This window comes from Tamandua tetradactyla, chromosome 13 (assembly GCF_023851605.1).
Source record: "Tamandua tetradactyla isolate mTamTet1 chromosome 13, mTamTet1.pri, whole genome shotgun sequence".
Taxonomy (NCBI): domain Eukaryota; kingdom Metazoa; phylum Chordata; class Mammalia; order Pilosa; family Myrmecophagidae; genus Tamandua; species Tamandua tetradactyla.
The window spans coordinates 66398092-66423546 of record NC_135339.1 but is presented as its reverse complement, the minus strand read 5'-3'; the positions used below and the strand labels follow the sequence as shown (position 1 = coordinate 66423546).

The following is a 25455-nucleotide window of genomic DNA, read 5'->3' as shown; positions in this document are numbered from 1 at the left end:
CTGGGCCACCACCAGCACTCCCACTACCTGCAGCTCCAAAGTACTAGGTTTAAAACCTCGACCAAAAGTAACTCGTAGGTTACCAGGGGCCAAGTGGAAGAGGGAATAGGAAGTTACTGCTTACTAGGTACAGAGATTCCATTTGGGATGATGGAAAACTTTTGGTAATGGGTGATGGTGATGATAGCATGCAGCATTGTAAATACAATTAATGCCACTGAATTGTACACTTAAAAACGGTTAAAAGGGCAAATGTTATGTCATGTATATGTTACCACAATAAAATAAAAAATAAACCTTTTAAATCTCCATGCATACAGATACACACGAACACACACACACACAACCTAGGAAACGTTACTGGATAAGGGGAATACTTGCTACACTCCTAAAACTGAAAATATCACCAAATGAATCGCCTAATACCTGGTTTTCCCATTCATTACTCAGGCTTCAAGGTAAGAAAATTCTGACTTGAAAATGTTTTAGGCATGTGTTCAAGGAAAATCATTATATGATATAGTGTTTCATTAACTTTGATACCAAAATGTAAGCTGTACCATGATTTTATACTAAGGAAAAAAAAGTTGCGTATTTAATTGTGATGTCATTGGTTATTATATTCATCCTGATTTTGAGGATGGCGAAATCCCTAAAAGTATTTATATATGTTATAATTGACAAAATACAGTACCACAAAATGAAGTAAATAAAGCTAAAACAAAATGTAACAAACAACAAAAAAGCTCAGCCGGAGGAGTGGAGAGCTCAGGGGCTCTAAGGCTTGTACACAGCAAGCAGAGACATTTGCTGGGAGGAACAGGAGCCATCAACAATCAACAATGTGTGACGCAAATCCAGCAGGGTGACCTCTGCCTGCGCCTGGGCTTGGGGTGGGTATGTATTTTTTTTAAGGCAGGAAATCGGCTGCAGAACATTTTGTGGAGACATCCTGAGCCTTGACAGCACCAGTGAAATCCTGACGTATTAGTTCAGGGTGATAAGCTGATGTTTCATTTCCTGCTTTGGAATTACTGCCAGTCATAAGACCCTCGATGTTTCCGAGGCCCATGGCCAAATTCTGAATGCATAGGATAATCATACACACCCACACGGGCAGCAGCTCTCATCTGTCAGAGGATGCTGGAATTGGAGTGTTTTCTTCTGTTGCTTCCCTTTTCTCTAGTTTTCTTCTCCTAGAGAGGTCTTTGGACACTGCCCATCGGCAGCGGCAAGCATCAGTGATAAACAGGCCTGACCCTCAGCAGCAGCAGCACCAAAAATCTGCACGTCAAACTGGGCCGAAGCCCAAGGAGTGGGGGGGAGGCACATGGACTCCCAAAACGTGCTCAGATGTCAGCAGTGGGCACTTTCTAGAAGCTATGGGTCAGAGGAGTCGGATAAATGACTATCAAAAGGAAGACATTTTCATTTTCATTTTTATTGGGACCTTCAGGACAACCGACAGAGACCGACTGAGCCCCAAGACAATCCCCGATGCAGAATCACGACGTGCTTGGGAAAGCTGGACGGTGAAGGGGTGGACGGTGAGGCTCAGCAACCTAGCCCATGGTCAAAGGCATCAGGGCAGTTCTGAAAATATAGATTCAAGAAGCCCAGGAAAGTGTTCTTATCAATGAGAAGAGCACATACTACAGGGTCCTGCTTCATGATTGCCATCCAGAGCCTAAGTTTTGGGGTATGGTCCACACAGCTGCAGGACAGGAGAGAAGCATTAGCACATCTGGGTGGAAGGCCTCAGGAAATGTTTACTTATTAGATTTTAAAGATGGGTTCATCGGGGGAGTATAGACTGAGTATATGATGATGTTTTGCAGTGGATTGAAAAAAGTGCCCCAAAATTCATGTCCGCAGAACCTCAGAATGTGGCCATATTTGGAAACAGGGTCTTTTTAGATGTAATTAGTTGAAATGGTGTCATAGTGGATCAGGGATGGGCTTGAAGTCCAGCGACTGGGGTCCTTATAAGAAGAGCATGTGAAGACAGAGACACATGCAGGGAAGAGGCAGAAATTGGAGTGATGCAGCTACAAGCCAAGGACTGCATGGGACTGCCCAAAGCCACCAGGAGCTGGAAGAGGCAAGGAAAGATTCTTCCCTGGAGCCTTGGAGGGAGCAGGACCCTCCGGAGTTCTATGCTCCAGAACCGTGAGAATAAATGTCTGTTGTTTTAAACCACTGAGTTTGTGGGACTTTGTTATTGCAGCCTCAGGAAATTAAAATAACTATCTCATTACCAAGTGAGAAAAATCATTTCCTGGGGGAAATCTTAATATCTGCATAGCTGTATTTGTTCTTGAATTAGAGAAGTTTCGTTGCCTTTAACAATAGTTAGAATACTTGTGGACTGACAGCTCTGGGGAAATCTGTTATGCTAGACTTCATTGTTTGACAACAAAAAGACAACCCTTTGAAACAAACATTCTTGACATTATGCTTTTACTTTAGGGAATTCGATAAAAACCAAAGATAAGTCGTTTCCAAAACATTAGAAAATGAATAAAAAACAATCATCAAACCTTGAAATAATGGAGATGGCAGGGCTCCTTTAAAGATCGATAAGGAAATTTAGTTCTAGGGGATGGAAAGCAACTTGCTCAAGATAATACAAGTGCTTCATGGGAAACCCAGGACTAACATGAGGCTTACTAATCTCTGGTTCAGAACCTCCGAGGCCAGGTTTTTGTCATATGTATGTCTGAGACAGAGTTTTCAATAACCAAATGTATTATATCCAACCACCTGCCGAGGCAGTTACTGGGAGCACATGAGACAGCTCCTGTGTAGATGCAAGCCTGTATACTGTGTAGATCCAAATGCAGTTCTGCTAGGCGGGACCAGCTTTCCAGACCCTGGAACTGCCCGGCACCCACTCTGCAGCTACTATGTGGCCAGCAGGGATTACAGCAGGTGCCGGAACAACCCCAACTTCTCTGAGCACTGTGTTCTGCCCAAGAACCCCCCACAGTCTTCTGAGTCTACCAGACTATTCTACTTTCAACATCCCTACATTTTGTGATACTCAGTTGACCATTTTGTGTGTCTCTTTTAAGATGGAGCCTATATTATTTTTATAAAATTGTTTTTCTAAGGGTAGCTGTTATTTAGGGGGAAATTCCTCAAGGAAATGAAATGTGACCAAGGTATGTGGTGTCCTCTGTGTGACTCAGCAGGACCAGCTGGAGAGACAGGGAAGGATCTGCAGACGAGTCACCAAACACTGTAACAGTGACACCCCCACCCCCACCCCTTAGCTCTCATGAGCAATCTGCATTCGGATGGGCGGAGAGGACAGTGGGCTTGGAAGCAGTCTGGGAGGCTTTGGGACAGAGAGCTTGACAGCAGAAATGGGAGTAAAGTTTGAGGCTGCAGTTACTGGTAGAAGTACATAGGTGCATTTTTAGCCAGGAAACACAGAGTGGTGGTTTAACCTGATTTTGTTTTGCATACATCCTGATGTTTCCCAAGGGAGATAAATGGCATGTAGACTATTTCAACGTTACCCAAAGTGACCCCAGGAATTCACTACCACATGGCGGAATGTCTTACTCAGCGATCCCATATACATCCAGCCGCTCGAACCAGGGCCAAAAGAGGTAGTCAATCATGGACACACAGTTCCCACCGAAGAAGGTGGTCTGCTGGTGGGCAAGAACCTAAAATTTTAAACAGAACAAAAGTAAGTGAATTTACATTGACACTAAAAATGCAAACATCAAATTAATTTCCAAAGAAGAAGAACCAAAGCTTTAATTATCCTTTATTATTTGTTAGGAGGAAGCTCATTCCCTTTTTCTGAGGTTTCCTTCCATGTGCAGTGACCTCCTTTAGTGTCAGATGTCACTTCTGGCCACATTCCAGTCCCCTCCCTTTATTGCTGGAATGGCTCATCTGATGGGGGAATCTGAAAGGACACCCTATGCAGAGATGCCCAGCTCTTCTCTCCAGTGGGAGCAGGATCCCACAGGCGCTAAGCTTTCCGTGCAGGAGCTTTGCCCCTGGGCAGGGGGCCCAGCCTCAGGCTGATGCTGCCTGTGATTTGGGGGAGGGGTGGGGGTGGGTTCGGCCTGATGCTGAAGTACAGACAAGGAACTCCACGAATCCCAACTTGTTGCAGATGTGATCCCTATTCTCCAGGATCAGCTTCAGCTTATCAGTAATAAAGTCTGCGGTCACCATATGCCTTACTCCTTTGTCTTACTTCTCAATTGGTTCAAGGCTAAGGCAGGGAAGATTGGTGCTGCTTAATGGCCCCCTCAACATTATCTTTCTTGCTTTCTCTTTTTATTTGAGCTCTTTGAACGTCACTTGTTGGCTACTCAACATTGTCAACTTTTCATGTTAAGATAAAATTTCTGATCCCTAACAACACAGCTCAACCAAGATTAATAGACTGTAGAGGAAAACAGATACATCCTCGACAGGAAGCCAAACACAGCAAATTTAAAAGGCAAAAGTGCTGAGCAGAGTTTATTATCTGGCCAGGTCTTCCCAAAAAGAAAAGTATGGTGCCAATTGCCTAACTAAATCCAGCAAAACACTCTCTCTGACCCATCAAACACATAATCAGTAATCACCCCCCTTGAGCAATAGATCTAGATTCCTGGGCCCAGGGAAGTTGTGGATGTAAGCTGTGCGGGTGTTTCCATCTTGAGGTGCTGGAACTCTGGTGAGGGACCAGAGAGAGCTACTAGGAGTCAAGCTGTAAATTAAGTTCCCAGGACCTGCAGGGAGGATACACCCGGGCCTGATTCTTATTCCCAAAAGCAGCTCAGTGGTCCATCTGGGAGGTAGTCTAGGGTTGTAGTAAAGATGGGGAGCTGTGGAGCCAGCATATCTGTTCCTCTGCTGGGCTCTACCTCTGATGGAACATGGAACCCTGGGCAACGTACTGACCTACCTCCTCCTGCAAGTCTGAATTTTCTCATCGATGAAATGGTGGTCATGTTGGTGTCAGTTCAGAGGTTATGGTGTGGATTAAAGTAGTAATGCACATACAGTAGTGTGGTAGATTCAGCTGTCATGTTGGCCAGGTGAAGGCACCTAGTTCTGTTGCTGTGGACATAAGTCAATGGTACGTGAACCTCATCTGTTGCTCATTATATCTGTAGTCTGCTAGGAGGCGTGCCTGCTGCAATGAATGATATTTGACTTAATCGGCTGGTGCTTAAATGAGAGAGCGCAATGTAGCACAGCCCAAGTAGCTTGGCATACCTCATCTCAGCACTCGCAGCTCAACCCAGGCCTTTGGAGAGGCAGAAAGGAATCATCCCGGGAAAAGTTGTTGGAATCCAGAGGCCTGGAGAGAAGGCCAGCAGAGATTACCCTGAGCCTTCCCACATAAGAAAGAACCTCAGACGAAAGTTAGCTGCCTTTCCTCTGAAGAACTAACAAAATAAATCCCCTTTTATTAAAAGCTAACCCGTCTCTGGTGTGTTGCATTCTGGAGGGTAGCAAACTAGAACAAGTAGTTTGGCCCCATCAGGAAACATGAGCACCTCTGAGGAGGAGGAGCACGCTGAGGGCCACATCTACAGAAAGCAAAGGATCGAGAGTCTGCCCTCCCTGCTCATAGGGGAAAGCAAATCCTGTACCCTAAATCCTAAGTCTTCATGACCTTCCACGGTGGTCTCAAGGGGTGCCCCTGACAATCGTCCTAGAGGTCTTGAAAAAACGTTAAGTGGCACCACTTTGTTTAAAGATTAATAGGATGGAACTAACACAGCAGAATCTGGTAGGCAAAAAATCCAAACAGAGGCTATTTTCAATCATATGTAAATAAGATTTGGCTTAGAAACGTGGGACAGGACTCCCGGGATGAGCCAGGACCTGGCATCAAGGGATTGAAATGAAAGCCTTCTTGACCAAAAGGGGAAAGAGAGAAATGAGACAAAATTAAGTTTCAGTGGCTGAGAGATTTCAAACAGAGTTGAGAGGTTATCCTGGAGGTTATTCTTATGCATTATATAGATACCCTTTTTTAGTTTATGGTGTATTGAAGTGGCTAGAAGGAAGTGCCTGAAACTGTTGAACTGTGTTCCAGTGCCTTGATTCTTGAAGAAGACTGTATAACTATATAGCTTTTACAAAGTAACCATGTGTTCTAGTTTGTAGCTGCCAGAATGCAATATATCAGAAACAGAATGGTTTTTAAAAAGGGGGATTTAATAAGTTGCTATAGTTCTAAGGCTGAGAAAATGTCTCAATTAAAGCAAGTCTATAGAAATGTCCAATCTAAGGCATCCATCCAGGGAAAGATACCTTGGTTCAAGAAGGCCGATGAACCTTCTTGAAGGTTCTTCAAGAAGGCTTCTTTCTCAAGTGGAAGGCACATGGCAAACACAGTCACAGTTTCTCTCTTGTCTGGAAAGGCACATGGTGAACACGGTCAGGGCTCTCATCTGGAAGGGCACATGGCAAACACGGCGTCATCTGCTAGCTTCTTCTCCTGGCTTCCTGTTTCATGAAGCTCCCCGGGAAGCATTTTCCTTCATCATCTCCAAAGGTTATTGGCTATTGGACTCCCGCTTCTTGTGGCTATGTCATTCTGCTCTGCTCTCTCTGAATCTCCTTCATTCTCCAAAATGTTTCCACTTTTATAGGACTCCAGAAACTTCTCAAGACCCACCCAAATCGGTGGAGACGTGTTGTCTTCTAATCTAGTTTAACAACCACTCCTGATTAAATCACATCATCCAGGGAGGTGATCTGATTACAGTTTCAAACATACAGTATTGAATAGGGATTGTTTTGCCTTTATGAAATGGGATTTAGATTAAAACATGGCTTTTCTAGGGGGCATACATCCTTTCAAACCAGCACACCTTGTGATTGTGAAACCCTTCTGTCTGATACTCCTTTTATCCAGGGTATGGACAGATGAGTAAAAAAATAAAGATAAAAAAAAATAATAGGGAGGGATAAAGGGTAAAAAATAGGATAAACTGAAATACTAGTGGTCAATGAGAGGGAGGGTTAAGGGGTATGAGTTTTTCTTTCTTCTTTCTATTTCTTTCTCTGGAGTGATGCAAATGTTCTTAAAAATCATGGTAATGAATGCACAACTATATGAAGATACTGTCAGCTGCTGATTGTTTATTATGTATGGACTATATGTGAGTGAAGATTTCTCAGTAGAAGTAATCTTTTAAAAAAGATCTGGCTTAGAGGAGGAAAGGAACAAATCTTTCAGTTTTCATGGATTCCAGAAAGCCTCAAACCTTCTTTACATTGAAGAATATAAAATAAATATTTTTATATTCCTAAATGTGTATCACTGACTCTAATCCAGCTTTTTATTGGACTTCATGGCACAAATCAGAATCAAATAAAAATTGATCAACTCTGAAACATTTATATAACATTTATATAACTCTTCCATTTCACAGAAGAGCAGAGGTGTCTGTCAAAAGAAACCCATGGTGGGCCTTTGGTAAAGTGGGTGAGATATTTTGAAAATGAATGGCTGTTTAGCAATTAATATTTTTTTCATATACATATTTAGAGTTTTTCATTTACTCAAAGTAGGAGTATGCCTTTAATTATATACGATCTTATAGATACTATCAACTTTTAAATAAACATTCATAGAGTGATTCAAGCTCTATCTGAAGTATTCAGTACAATAAAAAAAATCAAGATGAGCATCTGGATGAAATGGGGGAAGCATGAACTGTCCTGCACCCTATCCCCACAACTGCACATGCACAGATGCTGAGACTTCTCTTAGAGCTAAGTGTGACTTGGGGATATCCACATCAAAACTAATGTTCTTGGTACAGCTGCAGATTCTTGATCAAACCCGGCCTGCCTGAGACTGGCATTTCTCCACCAGATTTCATACAGGGCAAGCCTGAAAATCTCCAAAGAGAATATATCTTCCCATCAATTGGATCGAAGTGCTGATTCTTTTACAGACACATCCCCATTATATAGGAGGATACTCTGGTGAAAGCTCCTTAACGATTAGCTGCAGTCTTTAGGGTCCTTGATAGGCGAACTTTCTTGCAAACTTGAAACCTTCCAGACATGTGAAATTACTTTTCTCCTTGGACTCCTCAGGACTGGAAGGGACCCCAGAACTTATCAAGTGCAAATCCCCTCATTTGAGCATTTATTCTATGCTCATTATACGAAGGATTGGAGGTACAGTATAAAAATCGTGTGCAATAAAATATTAAAGATGAAAAGTAATAAAACGTTAAGATTAGTCAGATCGAGATGGCACAGTAAAAGTTTCAGGGCTCTGTTCTCCCACAGAAGCTTTAAACAACCAGCAGGAACTGGTAGAAACATCTTTCTGGACTCCAGAAACTCCAGAAAACTATTAAAGGACTGCAGTAACAAGGTGAGAGCTGAATCAAGCAAAAGGACACTTAAAAGCGGCAGGATTCTGGTGCCCTGGCCGCCCCCACCCCCTTCACCCCTCAAGCCTTGGCGCAGGGCTGTCCCACATGCCCCATGCAGATCCCTGGTCCCGGTTCCCGAGGTTGCAGAGTAACCTTGCTGCACATATTGGGAGCACATCTGTCTGGCCCGATCTGGCTGGTGGTGGCCTGAGAGACTTGCTGTCCCAGAATTTGCTCTTGGAGTTTGAGTTCTCCTACAGAACACTGGGGCAGGCAGTCAGGTTGTGCTAACTAGGGCAAGGGACATTCAGCATAGGGACAGTTTCCCGGACCTGAGGGACACTTGGGACCTGTGAGAGGTGGAGGGGGGGGGGTTTCCTAGGGCCATGCATTCAAGACCCAGCCCCAGACAAGACTAATGTGAAGATAGGAGGAAAGAAAGGTCCCTACCCTTTGACCTGGAGCTATTTTCCAAAGCTATTGAATAGATAAGTCCTGAAGGAGAGCACTTGCACAGGTCAATCTGCAAAGACTGGGAAAGGTTTTTTTTTTTAATTTTGTTTTTGCTTGTTTGTTTTTGCCCAGCTCCTGGAATTCAAAGAAAGCTCTATCATAACACTAGCTGGGTAGAAGCTTAAGTTCAGGGATAACACATTAAAATATCAAAATATCCAGGTTTTAACTTTTAACAAAAGATTACAAAACATACAAAGAGAAGAGATGGCCCAGGAAAAGAGAAGAATAAGGCTTTAGAAACCATCAGTGAGGAGGATCAGACCTGGGACATTGCAGGCAAAGACTTAAAAAAGAGCTAAAGGAAAACATGGACAAAAATTAAAGGAAACAAGGAAAACAGCAGATGAACACAAAGAGAATATCAATAGAGAGATGGAAATCATGAAAAGGAACCAAACAGAGCTGAAGACCACAATAACAGAAGTTAAAAATTCTCTAGAGGGTTTCAACAGCAGATTGGAAGATTCAGTAAACTCGAAGATAAGACAATTAAAATCATCCAGTCTGAGGAGCAGAAAGAGGAAAGAATGAAGAAACATGAGCAGAGCCCAGAGAACCTGTGGGACACCATCAGACACAGCAATATATACACTGTGGGAGTTCCAGAAGGAGAAGAAAGAGAGTAAGAATCAGAGGGAATAATCCAAGAAATAATGTCTGAAAACGTACCAAATTCAATAAAAGACATGAATGCACACGTCCAAGATGCTCAACAAACTTCAAACAGGATAAACCCAAATAGACCCATACTGTGCCATCTTAAACATCACATGTCGAGGCCCATAGAAAAAAAAGAGCGAATTCTGGGCTGCAGCCTCTGGGAGCTGGGAAGAGGGAAGCAAGAGTGAGCAAACAACTCGGTCCCCAGGTGGCAGCAATGGCTGGGGTAAGGGCACTGCTGCTGCTGCAGGGGCCAGTGGAGGTGGGGAAGCCTACAACAGCCATGCTGAATAAAATCAAGGAGGAGAAAGATTCACCAAAAGCAAGGAAAAGTGGAAAAAGTTCGAGAGAAGAACAAGACACAATAGAATCAGAGACTCCTAGCAGGAAAAACAGTATTACTGTTCCCCGATCTGCAGTTATCAAATATCAGCCAAAGACTCACAGTCCAAAAGATGAAATGTTCTTAAATGAATGAGGAGAAATTTTAGATGTTATCGAACCATCAGAATTTGTGAAGATCATGGAGCCTCTTTTCAGGCAGTTTGCCAACTGCGTTTCTAGTCCACATTCCTCGGGGGTCTTGCAAGCCCTGTACTATAGGAACAATGAGTAGATCATGTGCTCAATCAGTGACAAAGCAGCGAAGTCTTCCCATCACGTTTCCATCCTTGTACTGCAACTCAGAGACCCAAAGGAACAAGATGATACATAGCTTGATATACAATGCTATACCAGTGTGAAAACAGTATGTACCCCAGAAAAGTCATGTTTTAATCCTGATTCAATCTTGTGGAGGCAACTATTGCTTTTAATCCTGATTCAGTACTGTAGGGCAGAAACTTTAATTAGATTATCTTCATGAAGCTGTGGAATGCCCACTTGTGGATGTGACCTTTTGATTAGATGGAGATGTGATTCCACCCATTCCAGGTGGGTCTTGATGAGTTTACTGGAATCCTTTAAAGGAAAAGGATTCTTTTCCTCTTCTAAAAGAGGAAAGAGCCAGAAACGACAGAGTAGACAGAAACTTCAGAGCAGAGCTGACAGGCCCAGAACAGAGACATGAATATTTGGAGATGCTTGAGCCCAACAGATGTCACCATGACATGTTAAGCAAGCCAGAACCTAGGGAGAGCCAAGGGAAGCCAAGAGAAAAAAGCCAGCCCCAGAGAAGCAGAGTGAGGAATCTCCACAGGAACAGAGGCTGGAAGCAATGGAGCCCAGGAGCAAGGTACCAGCAGATGCCAGCCATGTGACTACTCAGCTGATAGAGGTGTTCCTGACCCATCAGCCTTCCGTGAATTAAGGTATCTTTAACTGAATGCCTTAGTTTGGACATTTTTAGAGGCTTAGAGATATAAACTTGTAACTTACTAAATTCTCCTTCTTAAAAGCCTTTCCAGATCTGGTATATTGCAATTCAGCAGCTTACTAACTAGTACAAATTCACTGAAACTCTTCATGGAGATGAACCAAAAACTGTTTGATGATTGCACCCAAGAGTTCAAAACAGAGAAATTTAAAGAGAAGCTACAAATGAAAGAACAAGAAAAAGCATGGGTTAAAATAAATAATCTAGCCAAAGCCAATTCTCAGGTACTGAAAAAAAGAGTAATACGAAAAAGTTTAGGGTATTATGTGAATGTTTTTATACGATAGAAATATAGCTTCATCATGGGAGGGGGGAGAAATCGATTCCACTAACATTGTATATGAAAATATCTGCAATAAAAATTACGTTTCAATTTTGCAAAAAAAAAAAATTTCTGAGAGCCTCAAGAGAGAAGCAATATGTGATGTACAAGGGAGCCTTAATAAGATTGAGCGCCGATTTCTCATCAGAAACCATAGAGGCAGGCAGGCAGTGGGAAGGCATACTTAAAGTGCTCAAAGCAAAAAAAAAAAAAAAAAAAAATTGCCCACCAAGAACTCTGTATCTGGCAAAACTTCTTTCAAAAATGAGGGAGGAATTAAGCCATTCCCAGATAAACAGAAGTTGAGGAATTTTACCAACACTAGACTGGCCCTAAAAAAAATCCCAACAGGAGTTCTACAGGTTGAAAGGAAAGGACACTAGATAATGAAGAAACAAAGATCTCTAGCAAACATAATGACATGAGTAAATATAAATGCCAGTGTTACAGTATTTTTATTTATTTGTAACTCCACTTTTTAGTTTCTACAGAATGTAAAAGGCAAATGCATAAAATGTCATGATAAACCAATGGTTTGCAACTGATCCTGTATAAATATCTAAGTTGTGACTACAACTACATAAAGGTGAGGGGACAGAACAGTATAAGTTTGTGTATGCTCCTGAAGTCATGCTGGTATCCAAACAAATGAGACTTATAGTTTGGGATGTTAAATCTAAGCCTCATGGTAACTACAAAGAAAACATCAAAGAATATAAAAATTCATAGAGTCAGAAAGTGAAGGGGCAATGGGGAGGTAATGCAAAATAAGTGACTTTCTGCTTGAGGTGAAGGGAAACTGTTTGATGACTGCACCCTGATAGTAATGCCTAGCAAGAGTGCTGAGGGTTCTGCAACGTCATGAATGTGACTGAGCCCAGTGAATGGTACGCTTGGGGGGGGGGGGGATGGGAAGATTTATGTTGTATATATGATCCCACAATTGAAAAAAAAAAAGAGAAACTGAAGAGATAACAGCAATTAAATGCAATACATAATACTGGATGGGATCTAAGAATGGAGTAGAAAAGGCTCAAAAGGATATTATTGGCACATAAGAAAAAACTGGAATATAGAATGTAAGCTTTATATCAACATTATATTTTTTTAACTTGATAACTGCATTTAAGGTGAATGCCTAATGAATTCTCTGGTCCATAGGAAATGTACATGGAAGTATTATGTATTCAAGGAGTATGACATGTGCAACCTACATTGAAGTGTTCAGAAAGATAGCCAGGTGATTGATAGATGATAGAGAAATAGATGGATGATAGACAGAATGATATGGAAAATGTGGCAAAATGTTAAAATTGGTGGATCTGGGTGTCAAGGGGGCTGGGTAAGAGTATGTTGGGGTGCTCCGTATGGGGTTTGTATTATTTAAAAATATATATTTATTTTAATTGAAGAAAACAAACAATAAGCTTAGAACCACCAAAAATGGATATCTTAGTTAGTTTATCCATAGGCAAAATATCCAAATAATCATCGTAAAACCTGGTTTGCACAGTAAGTTACATAAACCAATTTAAAATTAAGGCAACAAGAAAGAAATCTACAAATTCAGATAGGAGAGTTGTCTAAATTCTAAATATTAAACACTGACTTAAATACCATTTGATCAGCTGTCAAAACTGTGAATGTTCTCAAAATATCAAGTAGAAAATTATTACAAATAACAGTGTTGCTATAGTGATGGTCTATGTTACTAAGCATTTTCCTGATTTCAGGCAAATAGAAAGATGCAAATGTTTTTGCAATCAACGTATGAAAACCATAACCACCTAAAATGGATATCATGGTTAGCTTATCCATAGGCATGTTTAAATAAGATATCTAAATAATCATTGTAAAGCTTGTTTGAACAATATGTTTCATAAACCAATTTAAAATCAAAGCAAAGAAAGAAAAAATCTACAGATACAGCTATGAGAGTTTCTTAAATTCTAAACATTAAGCACAATCTTAAATGCCCTTTGATTAACTATCAAAACTGTGTATGTTCTCATAATATCAAATAGAAAGTTATTGCTAGTATCACCTTGGCTATAGTAGGTGATACATTTAGTGGTCTATGTCACTAAACATTTTCAAATTTTTGATTTCAGGAATGTAATTTTTCTAATATTACAGCTACCTATAGTTTTCTTTTCTTTTCTTTTCTTTTTACCATTTTCTGTTGTAAAAGATAACATATATATATACAAAGAAAGAAAAAAGCAGTAACTTTCAAAGCACACTTCAACAAGCAGCTACAGAACAGGTCTCAGTTTGTCATGGGTTACCATTCCTTGATCTCTGATTTTTCTTTTTAGCTGCTCCAAACAATGGAGGTTTTTACCAGTCATAATAACAAAATCATACTGTATCTGTCCTTTTGTGTCTGACTTATTTCACTCAGCATTATGTCCTCGAGGTTCATCCATGGTGTCATATGTTCCAGGACATCATTTCATCTAACTCTTGCATAATATTCGATTGTATGTATATTCGACATTTTGTTTATCCACTCGTCTGTTATGGGCACCTGGACTGTTTCCATCTCTTGGCAATTATCAGTAGTGCTGCTGTGAACATCGGTGTGCAAATGTCTGTTCGCGTCACTGCCCTCAACTCTTCTGGGTATATACCAAGTATTGGTATTGCCAGGTCATAGGGAAATTCAATATTTAGTTTTCTGAGGAATCGCCAAACTGATTTCCACATCGGCTGAACCATTATACATTCCCACCAGCAAGAAATAAGTGTTTCAATTTCTCCACATTCTCTCCAACATTTATAGTTTCCTGCTTCCTCAATAGCCGCCAATCTTGTAGTCTTGATTTGCATCTCCCTTATAGCCAATGAAGATGAGCAGCTCTTCATGTGCTTTTAGCCATCTGTATCTGCTCTTCAGAAAAGTGTCTGTTCATATTCTCTGCTCATTTTATAATTGTGTTGTTTGTTCTTTTGCTGTTGAGCTGTATAATTTCTTTATGTACACAGGGCATCAAACCTTTATCTGAAATGTGGTTTTCAAATATTTTCTCCCATTGAGTTGGTTGCCTGTTCACCTTTTAACAAAGCCCTCGGAAGTACAGAAACTCTTTATCTCAAGAAGTTCCCATTTGTCTACTTTTAATTTCACTACTTATGCTTTAGGTGTAAAGTTTAAGAAGCTGCCTCTTATTACTAGATGTTAAAGATGTTTCCCTACATTTTCTTCTAGAAGTTTCATGGTAACTGGCTCTTACATTTAGGTCTTTAATCCATTTTGAATTAATTTTTGTATAGGGTATAAGGTAGGGCCCTCTTTCATTCTTTGACTATTGAAATACAGTTCTCCAATGCCCATTTATTGAAAGGACTATTCTGTCCCAGTTCAGTGGATTTGGGACCTTATCGAAGATCAAATGTCCATAATCTTGTGGTCAATCTCTGCACTCTCAATTCTATTCCATTGATCATTCCTTCTATCTTTGTGCCAGTACCATGCTGTTTTGATCACTGTGGCTTTATAGCAAGCTTTAAAGTCAATAAATGATAGTCCATCCACTTCGCTCTTATTTTTTAGGATATCTTTAGCTATTCAGGGTCTCTTTCCCTTCCATATAAATTTGATAATGAGCTTTTCCAAGTCTTCAAAGTGAGTTGTTGGGATTTTGATTGGTATTACATTGAATCTGTACATCAATTTGAGTAGAACTGACATTTTGATGATATTCAACCTTCCTATCCATGAGCATGGACTGTCTTTCCATCCAGTTAGGTCATTTTTTATTCCTTTCAGCAATTTTTTTTTTTGTAATTTTCTGTGTATAAGTCACTGACATCCCTGGTTAGGCTTATTCCTAGATACCTGTTTCTTCTGGTCACTATTTTAAATGGAATTTTTTCCTCAGTTGTCACTTCAGATGGGTCATTGCTTGTATATAGAGACATTACTGATTTTGGTACATTTATCTTGTATCCCAACACTTTGCTGAATTTGTTTATTAGCCCAAGTAGCTTTGCTGTGGATTTCTCAGGGTTTTCTAAGTATAGGATTATATCATCTGAAAATAAAGTTTTATATCTTCCTTTCCTATTCAGATGTCTTTTGTCTCTTTCTCCTGTCTAATCACTCAGCTAGATTTCTAATATGACATTGAATAATAGTGGTGACAATGGACATCCTTGTCTCATTGCCAATCTTAGGTGGAATGCTTTCAATTACTCACCATTAATTTGATGCTGGCTATGGGTTTTTCGTATATGCCCTTTATGATATTGAGAAAGTTTCCTTCGATTCCTAACTTTTGATGTGTTTTTATCAGGAAAGGATGCTGGATTATGTTGAATGCTTTTTCAGCATCAATCAAGATGATCATGTGATTTCCCCCTTTCGATTTGTTAATGTGCTGTATTATGTTAATTGATTTTCTTATGGTGAACCACTCTTGCTTTCCTGGTATGAATCCCACTTGGTCATGATGTATAATTCTTTCAGTGTAGTGTTAGATTCGATTTACTAGTATTTTGTTAAGAATTTTGCATCTATGTTCATTAGGGAGATTGGCCTGTAGTTTTCTTTTCTTGTATTATCTTTATCCGATTTTGGTATTAGAGTGATGTTAACTTCATAAAGTGAGTTACGGAGTGTTCCTTTTCCTCAATATTTTGGAAGAGTTTGAGCAGGATTGGCATTAGTTCTTTTTTGGAATTCTTGATAAAATTCTCCTGTGAAGCCATCTGGTCCTTTTAAATTATTGTTACACATATTCTTCAATTCTGTGCCCTCCTCCAGACCTTCTTTCCCTGTCTTGATTTTCAGCTGACAAGACTCCCTTTAGTATTTCTTGGAAGGCAGGTCTCTTGTTGACTAGTTATCTCAATCTTCTTTGCCTTTGAAGATTTTAAACTCTCCCTCAGTGCCGAAGGATAACTTGGCTGGATAAAGAATTCTTGGCTGAAAGTCTTTCTCGTTCAGGATCTTAAATATATCATACTACTGCCTTCTTGCTTCCATTATACCTGTTGAGTAGTCTGAACTCAGTATTATGTGTTTTTCTTGTATGTAGTAGAATGCTTTTCTCGTGCTGCTTTCAGGACTTTCTGTTTCTCTGCAATACCTGAAAGTTTGATTAGTATGTGTCTTGGAGCAAACCTGTTCGGATTTATTCTATTTGGAGTTCATTGGGCCTCTGTGATTTGCATATTTATGTCTTTTAAAAGGGTTGGGAAGTTTTCCCCGATTAGATCTTTAACTAACTTTTCCAATCATTTACTCTTCTCCTTCTTGGAGATTCTTGGATTCTTATATTTGTACACCTCTTGTTGTCTATCATTTCCTTAAGATCCAGTTGCATTTTTTCCATCTTTCTTGCCATTTGTTCTTTTGTGTGCTCTAGTTCAATTGTTCTGTCTTCTAGCTCTCTTATTCTTCCTCCTGCTTCTTCAAACCTGCTATCATATATCTCTAGTATATTTCTAATTTGGTCTACTGCATCTTTCATTTCTGCGAGATCTGCCATTTTTCTTTTTAACCTTCCAAATTCTTATTTATGCTCTCCTAGTGTCTTTCTGAAATCCTTTATTTCTTTATAAATATCCTTGAATAGTTGTCCATATTCCGTGTCCCCTCTGGAATTTTGATTTAGTTGTTTGGCTGGGCCATTTCAGCTTGGATCTTCATGTGCTTTGTGATTTTCTGTTGTGTTCAGGGAATTTTATTATCTTGATACGATATTTTGTAAGTTGCTTTCCTTTACTCTGCTAAAATTTTGTATTTACTTGGTTTTCACTCCAGGTTTCCTTTTGTGGTTACTCTCCATCAAATGAAGGTCCAGATCTCATGTAGGGGATACAGTCAACTTGAGGATCTATAAGAAGCTAGGACAGATTGCACAGGGTACTTCGGTGGCAGAATGCCCATCTACCATCAGGGAGACCCAGGCTCAACTCCCAGCCTGTGCACCCACCCCTACACTCCCCCAAAAAGATAATAATACTAAAGCAAAATAAAAGTATAATAAAAATATGAAAAACAACAAGAATAACAAAACACACTTCAACAGTAGTAGGCCCTAGAATCAAAAGGAGATGCCCCAAGATATACTGGGAGTGACGTCAGACTGGTGCTCACCAAGCAAGAGAAAATTTGAGAGAAAAAAATAGTAATAATAAAAATAAATGAAATGGTATAATAAAAGATAATATCTGAAGTAAGAAATAGAAAATAAAGAATAAATAAAAATAGAAAATATCTATTAAAATAAAAATAATTAAAAACAATTCTACTACTAATAAAAATGCATAAAAAGAACATATTTTTAAAAGAGGGGACAGAAAAAAGAATATTAGGAAAAAATTAAAATAAAATACAAAATAAAACTTAGGCAGGTAGAGGGTTAGTCTGCCTGCACTTGCCCCTTCTGCCCAGCAGGTGGCGGCCTCGAGGCTTCTCCTCCCTCAGGTTCCCCCCCTCCCCATCTGGAGTAGCCAACCAGCACTTACCCCTTCTGGCCAGCAGGTGGCGCGCGTGAGGTTCCTCCCTCAGTCCCGCCCACCCTCACCGGCTGCGGCTTGAGGATGGCGTCCTCTGCACTCAGCCTTGGGCTGCGGGGTGGGGGACTGGGGAACTGACCAGCGCCCGGGTAATAGGGTCTGTCAGACACCACGCCTGTGGTCCATCGGGTTCCCTCCCGACCCTCCAGGGCTGTCCAGTAGGCCCCGCGCAGGGAGGTCTCCCAGCCAGCAGCTGGGCCAGGCCGGGCGGAGGACGTCAATCCCCCTCCAGTGGCAGGGGAGCCCGCCCGGGTGGGGATCACGGTCACCTGACCCACCACTCGCTCCCGGTCCAGATCCCCCTGCCACTCTCCTCCCCCAAACTGCCTAAAGACCCTATGAGTAATCATGGTTACTCACAGCCCCGGGACCCCACTTCTGGTCATTTTCTCCCCGTGTCCCATCTTGTTTCACGGAGCAAGAGTTAACTCACTCCACGCCTCTCAGCCGTCTTCCCAGAAGCCTAGGGGTTTGTATTATTTTTGCAACTGTACGTTTGAAATGATCTCAAAATCAAAAGTTAAGAAAATAAAGGAAAATAAAAACTAGAACAGAATGTCAAACTAGGGAGGAAAACTGGATCGAGATTTCAAGCCATGTGTCCTGCAGAGTAAAACCTTGAATTTTCCTCTGAGCTTCCTGGCAGCCAAATGGAGAAGAAAACATGGTGGCAAGCTGATTTTTGTCTCTCATGTGGAAGCACAGGAAACACTCACTTTACAAAGGAGTAAATCCCAGGGAGGTAAAGGGGGCCTCTGCTTAGTGTCAGAACTCAGATGAAAACTTCATTCTCCTAATTCCCAGACCACTGTCGATGCTGTCATTCAATTTCACATATGTTTCTATGAGAACTCTAATCACAGAAAGCATCTTCAAGTCTCTTGTCAATTCTTTGGTAGTTCTTTAAATTGAGGTAACAGTAAAAAGCTTGAAATCTACTAACCCTAAAAGCTTCTCCTTTCCGACACCAAAGAATGGTTCAGGTCTGAGCTTTCCAATGTTAAAAAAAAAAAAAAACTCTTGCTCAATCCTACTCCTTCTTACTCTTTCATTCTCTCAGAATTCACATGACAAAGCACCTGATAGAAGTGAACTGGGCCAATGTGATTCTTGAATCTTTAAGAGCTTATCAAAATTCCCTTGGTTCTGTTCTACTCCATTGCAAAGAAGGTCTGCAGGCAACTTTACTAAGATATGTCCTCTCTCAGCTCAGTCACAATGAAGTCCCTTGTGTCAGCTTTCCGGAGCTGCTGTAACAAAGTACCACAGACAATGTGGTACTACATGGATGACGGGGCTTAAACGTCAGAAATGTATTGTCTCATGGTTCTAGAAGCCCCAAGCGAGATGGCGACAGGGCCATGCATCCTCCAACATGTGTAAGGTTCTGGGGGTGGGCAGCACTCCAGGATGTCCCCTCCCTCTCTCTCTTTCTCTCTCCTTGGGTCCAGATTTCCTCTTTTTATAAGACATTAGTCATATTGGACTAGGACACATCTTTGTCTAGTTCAGCTTCATTTAAACTCATAACATCTTCAAAGGCCTATTTACAAACAGGATCACATTTATATAATGAGGGTTAGGACTTGAACACTGTTTTGGAGGAGCGTGATTCAATCCAAAACACCTTGCAATTACAGTTATTAGCTCCTCTGAAGTAATTTTATAAAGTATAGAGTCAGAGGTAAAAAAAAACCTGACACATTTATTATAATCCTAAAGTCTTAACTTCCAATGGCTTATCTTTCATAAGTGTTTTATCATCAGAAGTGGAATAGGAAACCCTTTTACCTGAACCACTTAGCAGTGGTTTAAAAGAATTCCATTTTGGGTTCTTCCCATCTCCCACCAGCCACATAGTGACACTGGCCATTCTTAGTGTCAAATAGCTTCTCTCACTAAGAACCCTTTACATTCGGAACTATCGTCCTTGGTGTCAGTAAGCAAAGCAGAATAACCTGCTTAGAGGGTGCTTTTCTTCAAGGGCCCCAGATATCCACCACAAAGCTTCCACAACTGGCCAGGGTGGGGAACTGAAGCTCCAGCTTCTTAAAAAAGCATGAACACATCTTCAATCCAGGATTAATGTTTGAGACGCCTGGATTTGGGAAAAGCCATGCGATGTTCTGGAAAATTAGGAAAATCTATTTTAAAGTTTTCTGTTCTGTAGTTCACTGAAAAATAAGACTATGGAGTCCTCCTTTCCTTCTGGATGTGATGAGGAATGAGAGCAACGCAAACGAAGAGGAAGGAACTATTTCCAGCCCTGAACATGAAAAACCTCCTTCTCTGGCTGACTGGGAGGGATGGAAAGGAGAAGGTCAGCCCGAGGAGGCAGCAGCTCACAGGGCTCCCCCTGGTGGGCAGAGTGGTGAGGTGCACTGGCCCTGGCTCGCCCAGAAAGTTCGATCAGGAGGACTGGAAACCCATGCGGCTTTTGTGAGAAATGCAAGATTATGCAGAGGAGCGAATGCCAGAGTGCTTCAACCCAGGCTCCGCAACGCTAACTCCAGTCTATGGTCTTGTGCTCTTGGGTTCAGGCTCAATGACTGAGCTTCAAACCCCGAAGTGGCTGTCTGCTCTGTATTACCCCACTGCCGAGAAATCTGAAGCAGAGCCTCCACCCATCCCACAACTCCGCAAGTCCCCCAGAAAAGACACGAAGCCACCTGCCAGTACATCAGCAACACAGGGCCTTATCCCGAAGCAGCAGAAAAGTATTCAACTCCAAGGCTCAACTCTTTGGAGTTCATAAAAGATGAGTGGGGGCTCTCGAGATTTCAGATCTCGGGTTCCTGCTACACTGACACAGCTGAGGCTGAGCTAAGGATGATGAACTGAATCCCCGTAAAACAAACCCAGGGTATAGAAAAGAGGATTTCTCTCTCCTCTAGAAAGAAGTTTTACAAGTAGGGGATGCAGCAGAACATGTCCCCTTCCTGCTTCCGCCTCAGCATGGCCTAGATTCTCCTTTGCAATCTGTCAACACTTGGGGATTAAAAGACCATTCTGAAAATTTTCCTCTGTGGGAATCCTTTTCATGGGCTTAATTCTTTTGTTCAAGATATATTTGTAAGATAAAAGGGGGAGGGTGGGCCACGGTGGCTCAGCAGGCAGAGTTCTCACCTGCCATGCCCGATTCCCAGCGCCTGCTCATGCAAAAAGAAAAAAAAATAAAAGGGGGAAAAGCAGGTAGGACTATGTGTAATAAAACAAATACTAATAAAATTAATGGATAAAAATATAAATGGACATTTATCAATCTCTGAACGGAAGAGGACTTCCTAAGTATAAAGGTAGATAAAGAAATCACAACAGGAAAGACTTATGACGCTATATTTAAAATGTTATATTTCTGAGGTACAAATAGGTGAGCTAATTTAAAAGTTAAAAGAAAAAAGCTTTTTTTTTTTAAGGTAAATATCCTTTATAAATAAAGGAACTTTTTAAAGTGAACTTTTGCAAATCAACAGGGAAAATCAGGAAGGCCCTAATAATAGCAGAGCAAAACCCTTGAACGAACAAGTCTCACAAAACTAAACACAAAGAACTGATGTGCTTTTGGGAAACGTTGTACTTGACTAGCAAAGACACAAATTAAATCAACAATGAGAAACTATTGTTTATTTCCACAACAAGCAAATATCTTTTTTAATGAAATCTCCCAATAATGGAAAGAGGATAGTGCAAAGATCATTTTCATTTAAAGCTGGTGGGTGGGTAAACCAGTGCAGGTCTTACAGAAAATAATTTAGCAATATACAAAGCGTCAATACCTTTTGACCTGTAATTCCACTGCTGGGTGTCCAGCCTGAGGATACAGTCTAAAACTGAGAAAATGTTTTTTACACACAGAAGCTGCTGTTCTCAGCAGCATCATTCATAACCCTGTAAGATTAGAACAAGCACACTGGATAACTAACTTATGGTTTACACAGATGGCAAATTATGCAGATATTAAAAGTAATGGTTTATAGTTTTTGTAATTTAAAATGACACGTGTGATAGAGAAATCCATTCTCATTATTATATGAAAATTTCAAACATTCATTTTAACTGCTCCACAGAATTCCAAAGGCTGAACACAATTTATTTGACCTTTCCTCTTCTGATGTACGTTAAGGTTTCTAATTTTTCACCATTACAAATAATGCTGTTCTACTAAACACGCGTATACATATAAATATTTATAGTTTGTAAAAATATGGAGAAAATTCGTGTCATAATAGTAATCAAGTTCTGTATGGAGCATGATTTCAACTATATGAAAATATACAGAAAGCACAGAAGAAAAGGACAGAAAGTAAAAGAAAAAAATATTAACAGTGTTTTTTTTCTGGGCAGTGGGATTTCAGATCTATTTTTTTCTTAATATCTATATTTTTCTGTATTTTACAAATTCTAATGAACAAGTATTACTTTATAATTGGAGAAGAGTCGACTGAGTTTTTAAGTAGTAATGATTATAATTCTATTATTTATATGGTGGGAGAGGGTATAGCAAAAGTCTATTCCAAGAAATACAGTAAATAGTAACTGGAAGGCCGTCATCAGAATTGGATGACTAATGAAGCTACCTAATTATCAATAGCACTAAAAACTCTCAACTAGCCATCTTAGTAGAGGATAATCGGTTTCCTAGTGTAGAAGAACTGGTGGTTACATTAAAATGGTATATAAACAGATTCACTAACTTAGCTAGCAAAGAGAAACACAAGAGAAAAGAAAATGTGTCCACACAAATGCTTGTACAATAACGCCCCTGGCAGCATTATTTAAATAACAGTTAAAAAGTGGAAACAACCCAAGTGCCTACTGATTAGTATATCCATACAATGGACCATTATTCAGCCATAAAATAAGAATGAAGTACTGATACATGGTTCAAGGAGGATGAACCTTGTAAACATGATGCTAAGTGAAAGAAGCCTGACACAAAAGGCCACATAATGTATAATTCCATTTATATGAAATATCCAGTATAGGGAGATCCACAGACAGAGAAAGTAGATTAGTAGTTGCTTAGCGCTGGGAGGGTTGGGAAGAAATGGGGAGTGCCTGGAAGTGGGTACAGGATTTCTTTTTGGGATGATGAAAATGGTCTGAAATTAGACAGTGTTATTGGTTGCACAACTCTGTGGATATACTGAAAACCAGTGAGCGGCACACTTGAAAAGGGTGACTTGTATGGTACGTGAATTATAGCTCGATGAAGCTGAAATAAAAATAGCTATTAACAATGGGTTCCGTTTGTAGACGTCAAATTAGTTGGTAAAAATAAATTTAGTTTGCAAATAGTATCCTATGCACAAAAGGATAGAAAATTATTTTCAGTGAAGAATTAGTCATGTATAAGCTTTCTTTTCTTCATATCCTGATGACATCAAAGGAGATACAATTAAACTATAATTTCATTATTGAAATTAAGAAAAAAAGAAGACAGCAAAACTTAATAAAGGCAATATAACTGGGCTAAAATGTATTTTTTGGAAAGGAAAAAGAACTGATTAAAAATTGAGATTATGGGTGGAATTCAGTATCAAGAAAGTATTTAAGTGCAGATGCTCCCAGGATATGCCCGCACAAATTATGCAAATTCAGTGTCATGCAAACTGCTACACATAAGGCATGTAATCAGATTTGTCAAAGTGGGAAGCTTTGCTTTTTGAATAGAAATACAAAGTACCACAAAGCAAGAGAGTGAATGCTAAGAAGCTGAAGCAGAAAGTATGAGTAGAAGGGAAAGGCCTTGGTTACTGGGCAGATTCTGATTCCATCAGTGCTAGGGTTATTTCAGAGTTTATTTGTTATCCTATCCCCATTCACCTCTACTGAATTCTGATGATATCTGGTAAGGGACCAAGCAACAGCTCGGATGTAGAACCAATTCTTAAGCACAAGAAAACTGAGTTAGAGCAAATATTCAAAGCATCAAAGAAATCTGGCCAAATCCTGTCTTTCACTGTACTTGGATTTGATTTTATTACTTCCACAATGAAAATGTCTATTTTTTTAAGTATGCAACATTTTTCTTTATGTTATAGTCTAGCCACAGCAATAAGAGAAATAACAGTAGAAAATACCTAGTATTAGTATAAATTAGCAGTATTTACCAATAATAAAACAATGAAATTATTTTAAATGACGACACTGGTAAAAAAAAAAAAAAAAAAAAAACCATGAAAAGGCCAGCCACATTCAATTCCACCAAAGTAAAACAAAGCTGGGCTTGAGTGCTACTTGGAAATGGAAGTCAGTAGCAACAGAAAGAGAATAAAACTAAAAATGTGTGCTACTTAGATGAATGATTTAGTAAAGGCTAGAAATCTATTTGACAACATAAAGTGTGTGGAGAAAAGGCCATTCCAATAGTCTTAAAGCTCAAGCCAATGAAACAGGAAAACAAGTGGGGAGGCTGCTGTTAATAAAAGCAGCATCAATTGATGCAGAAATATCAAAGAATTGCAAAATCATAGAATGTTGTTCTTTAACAAACACAGTGACGCTTTAATTTTGATGAATCTCATTTTTTTAAGAGAAAAAAGTTAGAAAGGACATTATTTCAAAAGGAAAAAAGTGTCAGAATTTAAGGATGCAAAAGGTAAAGTGAGCCTCTTCCTTGGGAATAATGTAGTAGAAAATGATACATTGAAATTTTGACTTGCATAGCCCTCAGAAAGTCTGCTGTGGTTTTTCTTAAAAAATATTTTATTGAGAAATCTTCACACACATAACAGTCCATAATGGTATACAATCAACGGCTCACAATATCATCACATAGCCATTGTGTTTTAACATATTTTCAGCTCATACAAAATTCTGATTGTACAAAACCATGTGAAAGTAGCATAAGTTAGGGGACCACTTGTATGAAAATTATTCTGGCAAGCTTCAATTTCACTAGAATTTTCCTTGAGTAAACTCTCTAGTATTTAAAGGAATGGGTCAAATGATTGAAGCTCATGGGAGTGACTCCAGATTCCAATATTACCTACGTAGTAGATATTTTACTGGCCAGAAACTACTTCAAACCTGTTCAGATAATGCTGAATACTCAGTGGTTCTTAAACATCATCAGTGTTAAAGAACACCCACCTGTTCTAGTTTGCTAGCTGCCGGAACGCAATATATCAGAAACAGAATGGCTTTTAAAAAGGGGAAATTAGTAAGTTGCTAGTTTACAGTTCTAAGGCCGGGAAAATGTCCCAATTAAAACAAGTCTATAGAAATGTCCCATCAAAGGCATCCAGGGAAAGATACCTTGGGTCAAGAAGGTCTATGAAGTTCAGGGTTTCTCTCTCAAGTGGAAGGGCACATGGTGAACACGGCATCATCTGCTAGCTTCCTCTCCTGGCTTCCTGTTTCATGAAGCTCCCCGGGAGGCATTTTTCTTCTTTATCTCCAAAGGTTTCTGGCTGGTGGACTCTGCTTCTCATGGCTACGTCATTCTGCTCTGCTCTCTCTGACTTGCCTCCATTCTCCAAAATGTTTCCCCTTTTATAGGACTCCAGAAACTTCTCAAGACCCACCCAAATGGGTGGAGACATGTTGTCACCTAATCCAGCTTAACAACCACTCTTGATTAAATCATATCTCCAGGGAGATGACCTGATTACAGTTTCAAACATACAGTATTGAACAGGGATTAGAAGAAACGGCTCCCTTTACAAAATGGGATTAGGATT

The 25455-nt window shown here is 40.0% G+C and overlaps 1 protein-coding gene across 4 annotated transcripts in view; it reads right to left on the bottom strand.

Annotated features, from left to right (window-relative positions):
- Positions 1-1421: 1421 nt before the first annotated feature.
- Positions 1422-25455, bottom strand: part of LOC143654254 (glutathione S-transferase omega-2-like) — a 36667-nt gene continuing 12633 nt past the window's right edge. For all 4 annotated transcript variants that reach the window (XM_077125948.1, XM_077125949.1, XM_077125951.1 and 1 more), the window contains 2 exons: positions 3571-3677; positions 1422-1714 (listed from right to left, as the gene is read on the bottom strand). In XM_077125948.1, coding sequence (XP_076982063.1) covers positions 1555-1714; positions 3571-3677 — 267 coding nt within the window. In that variant the 3' untranslated portion in view covers positions 1422-1554. The remainder of the gene's footprint in view (positions 1715-3570; positions 3678-25455) is intronic.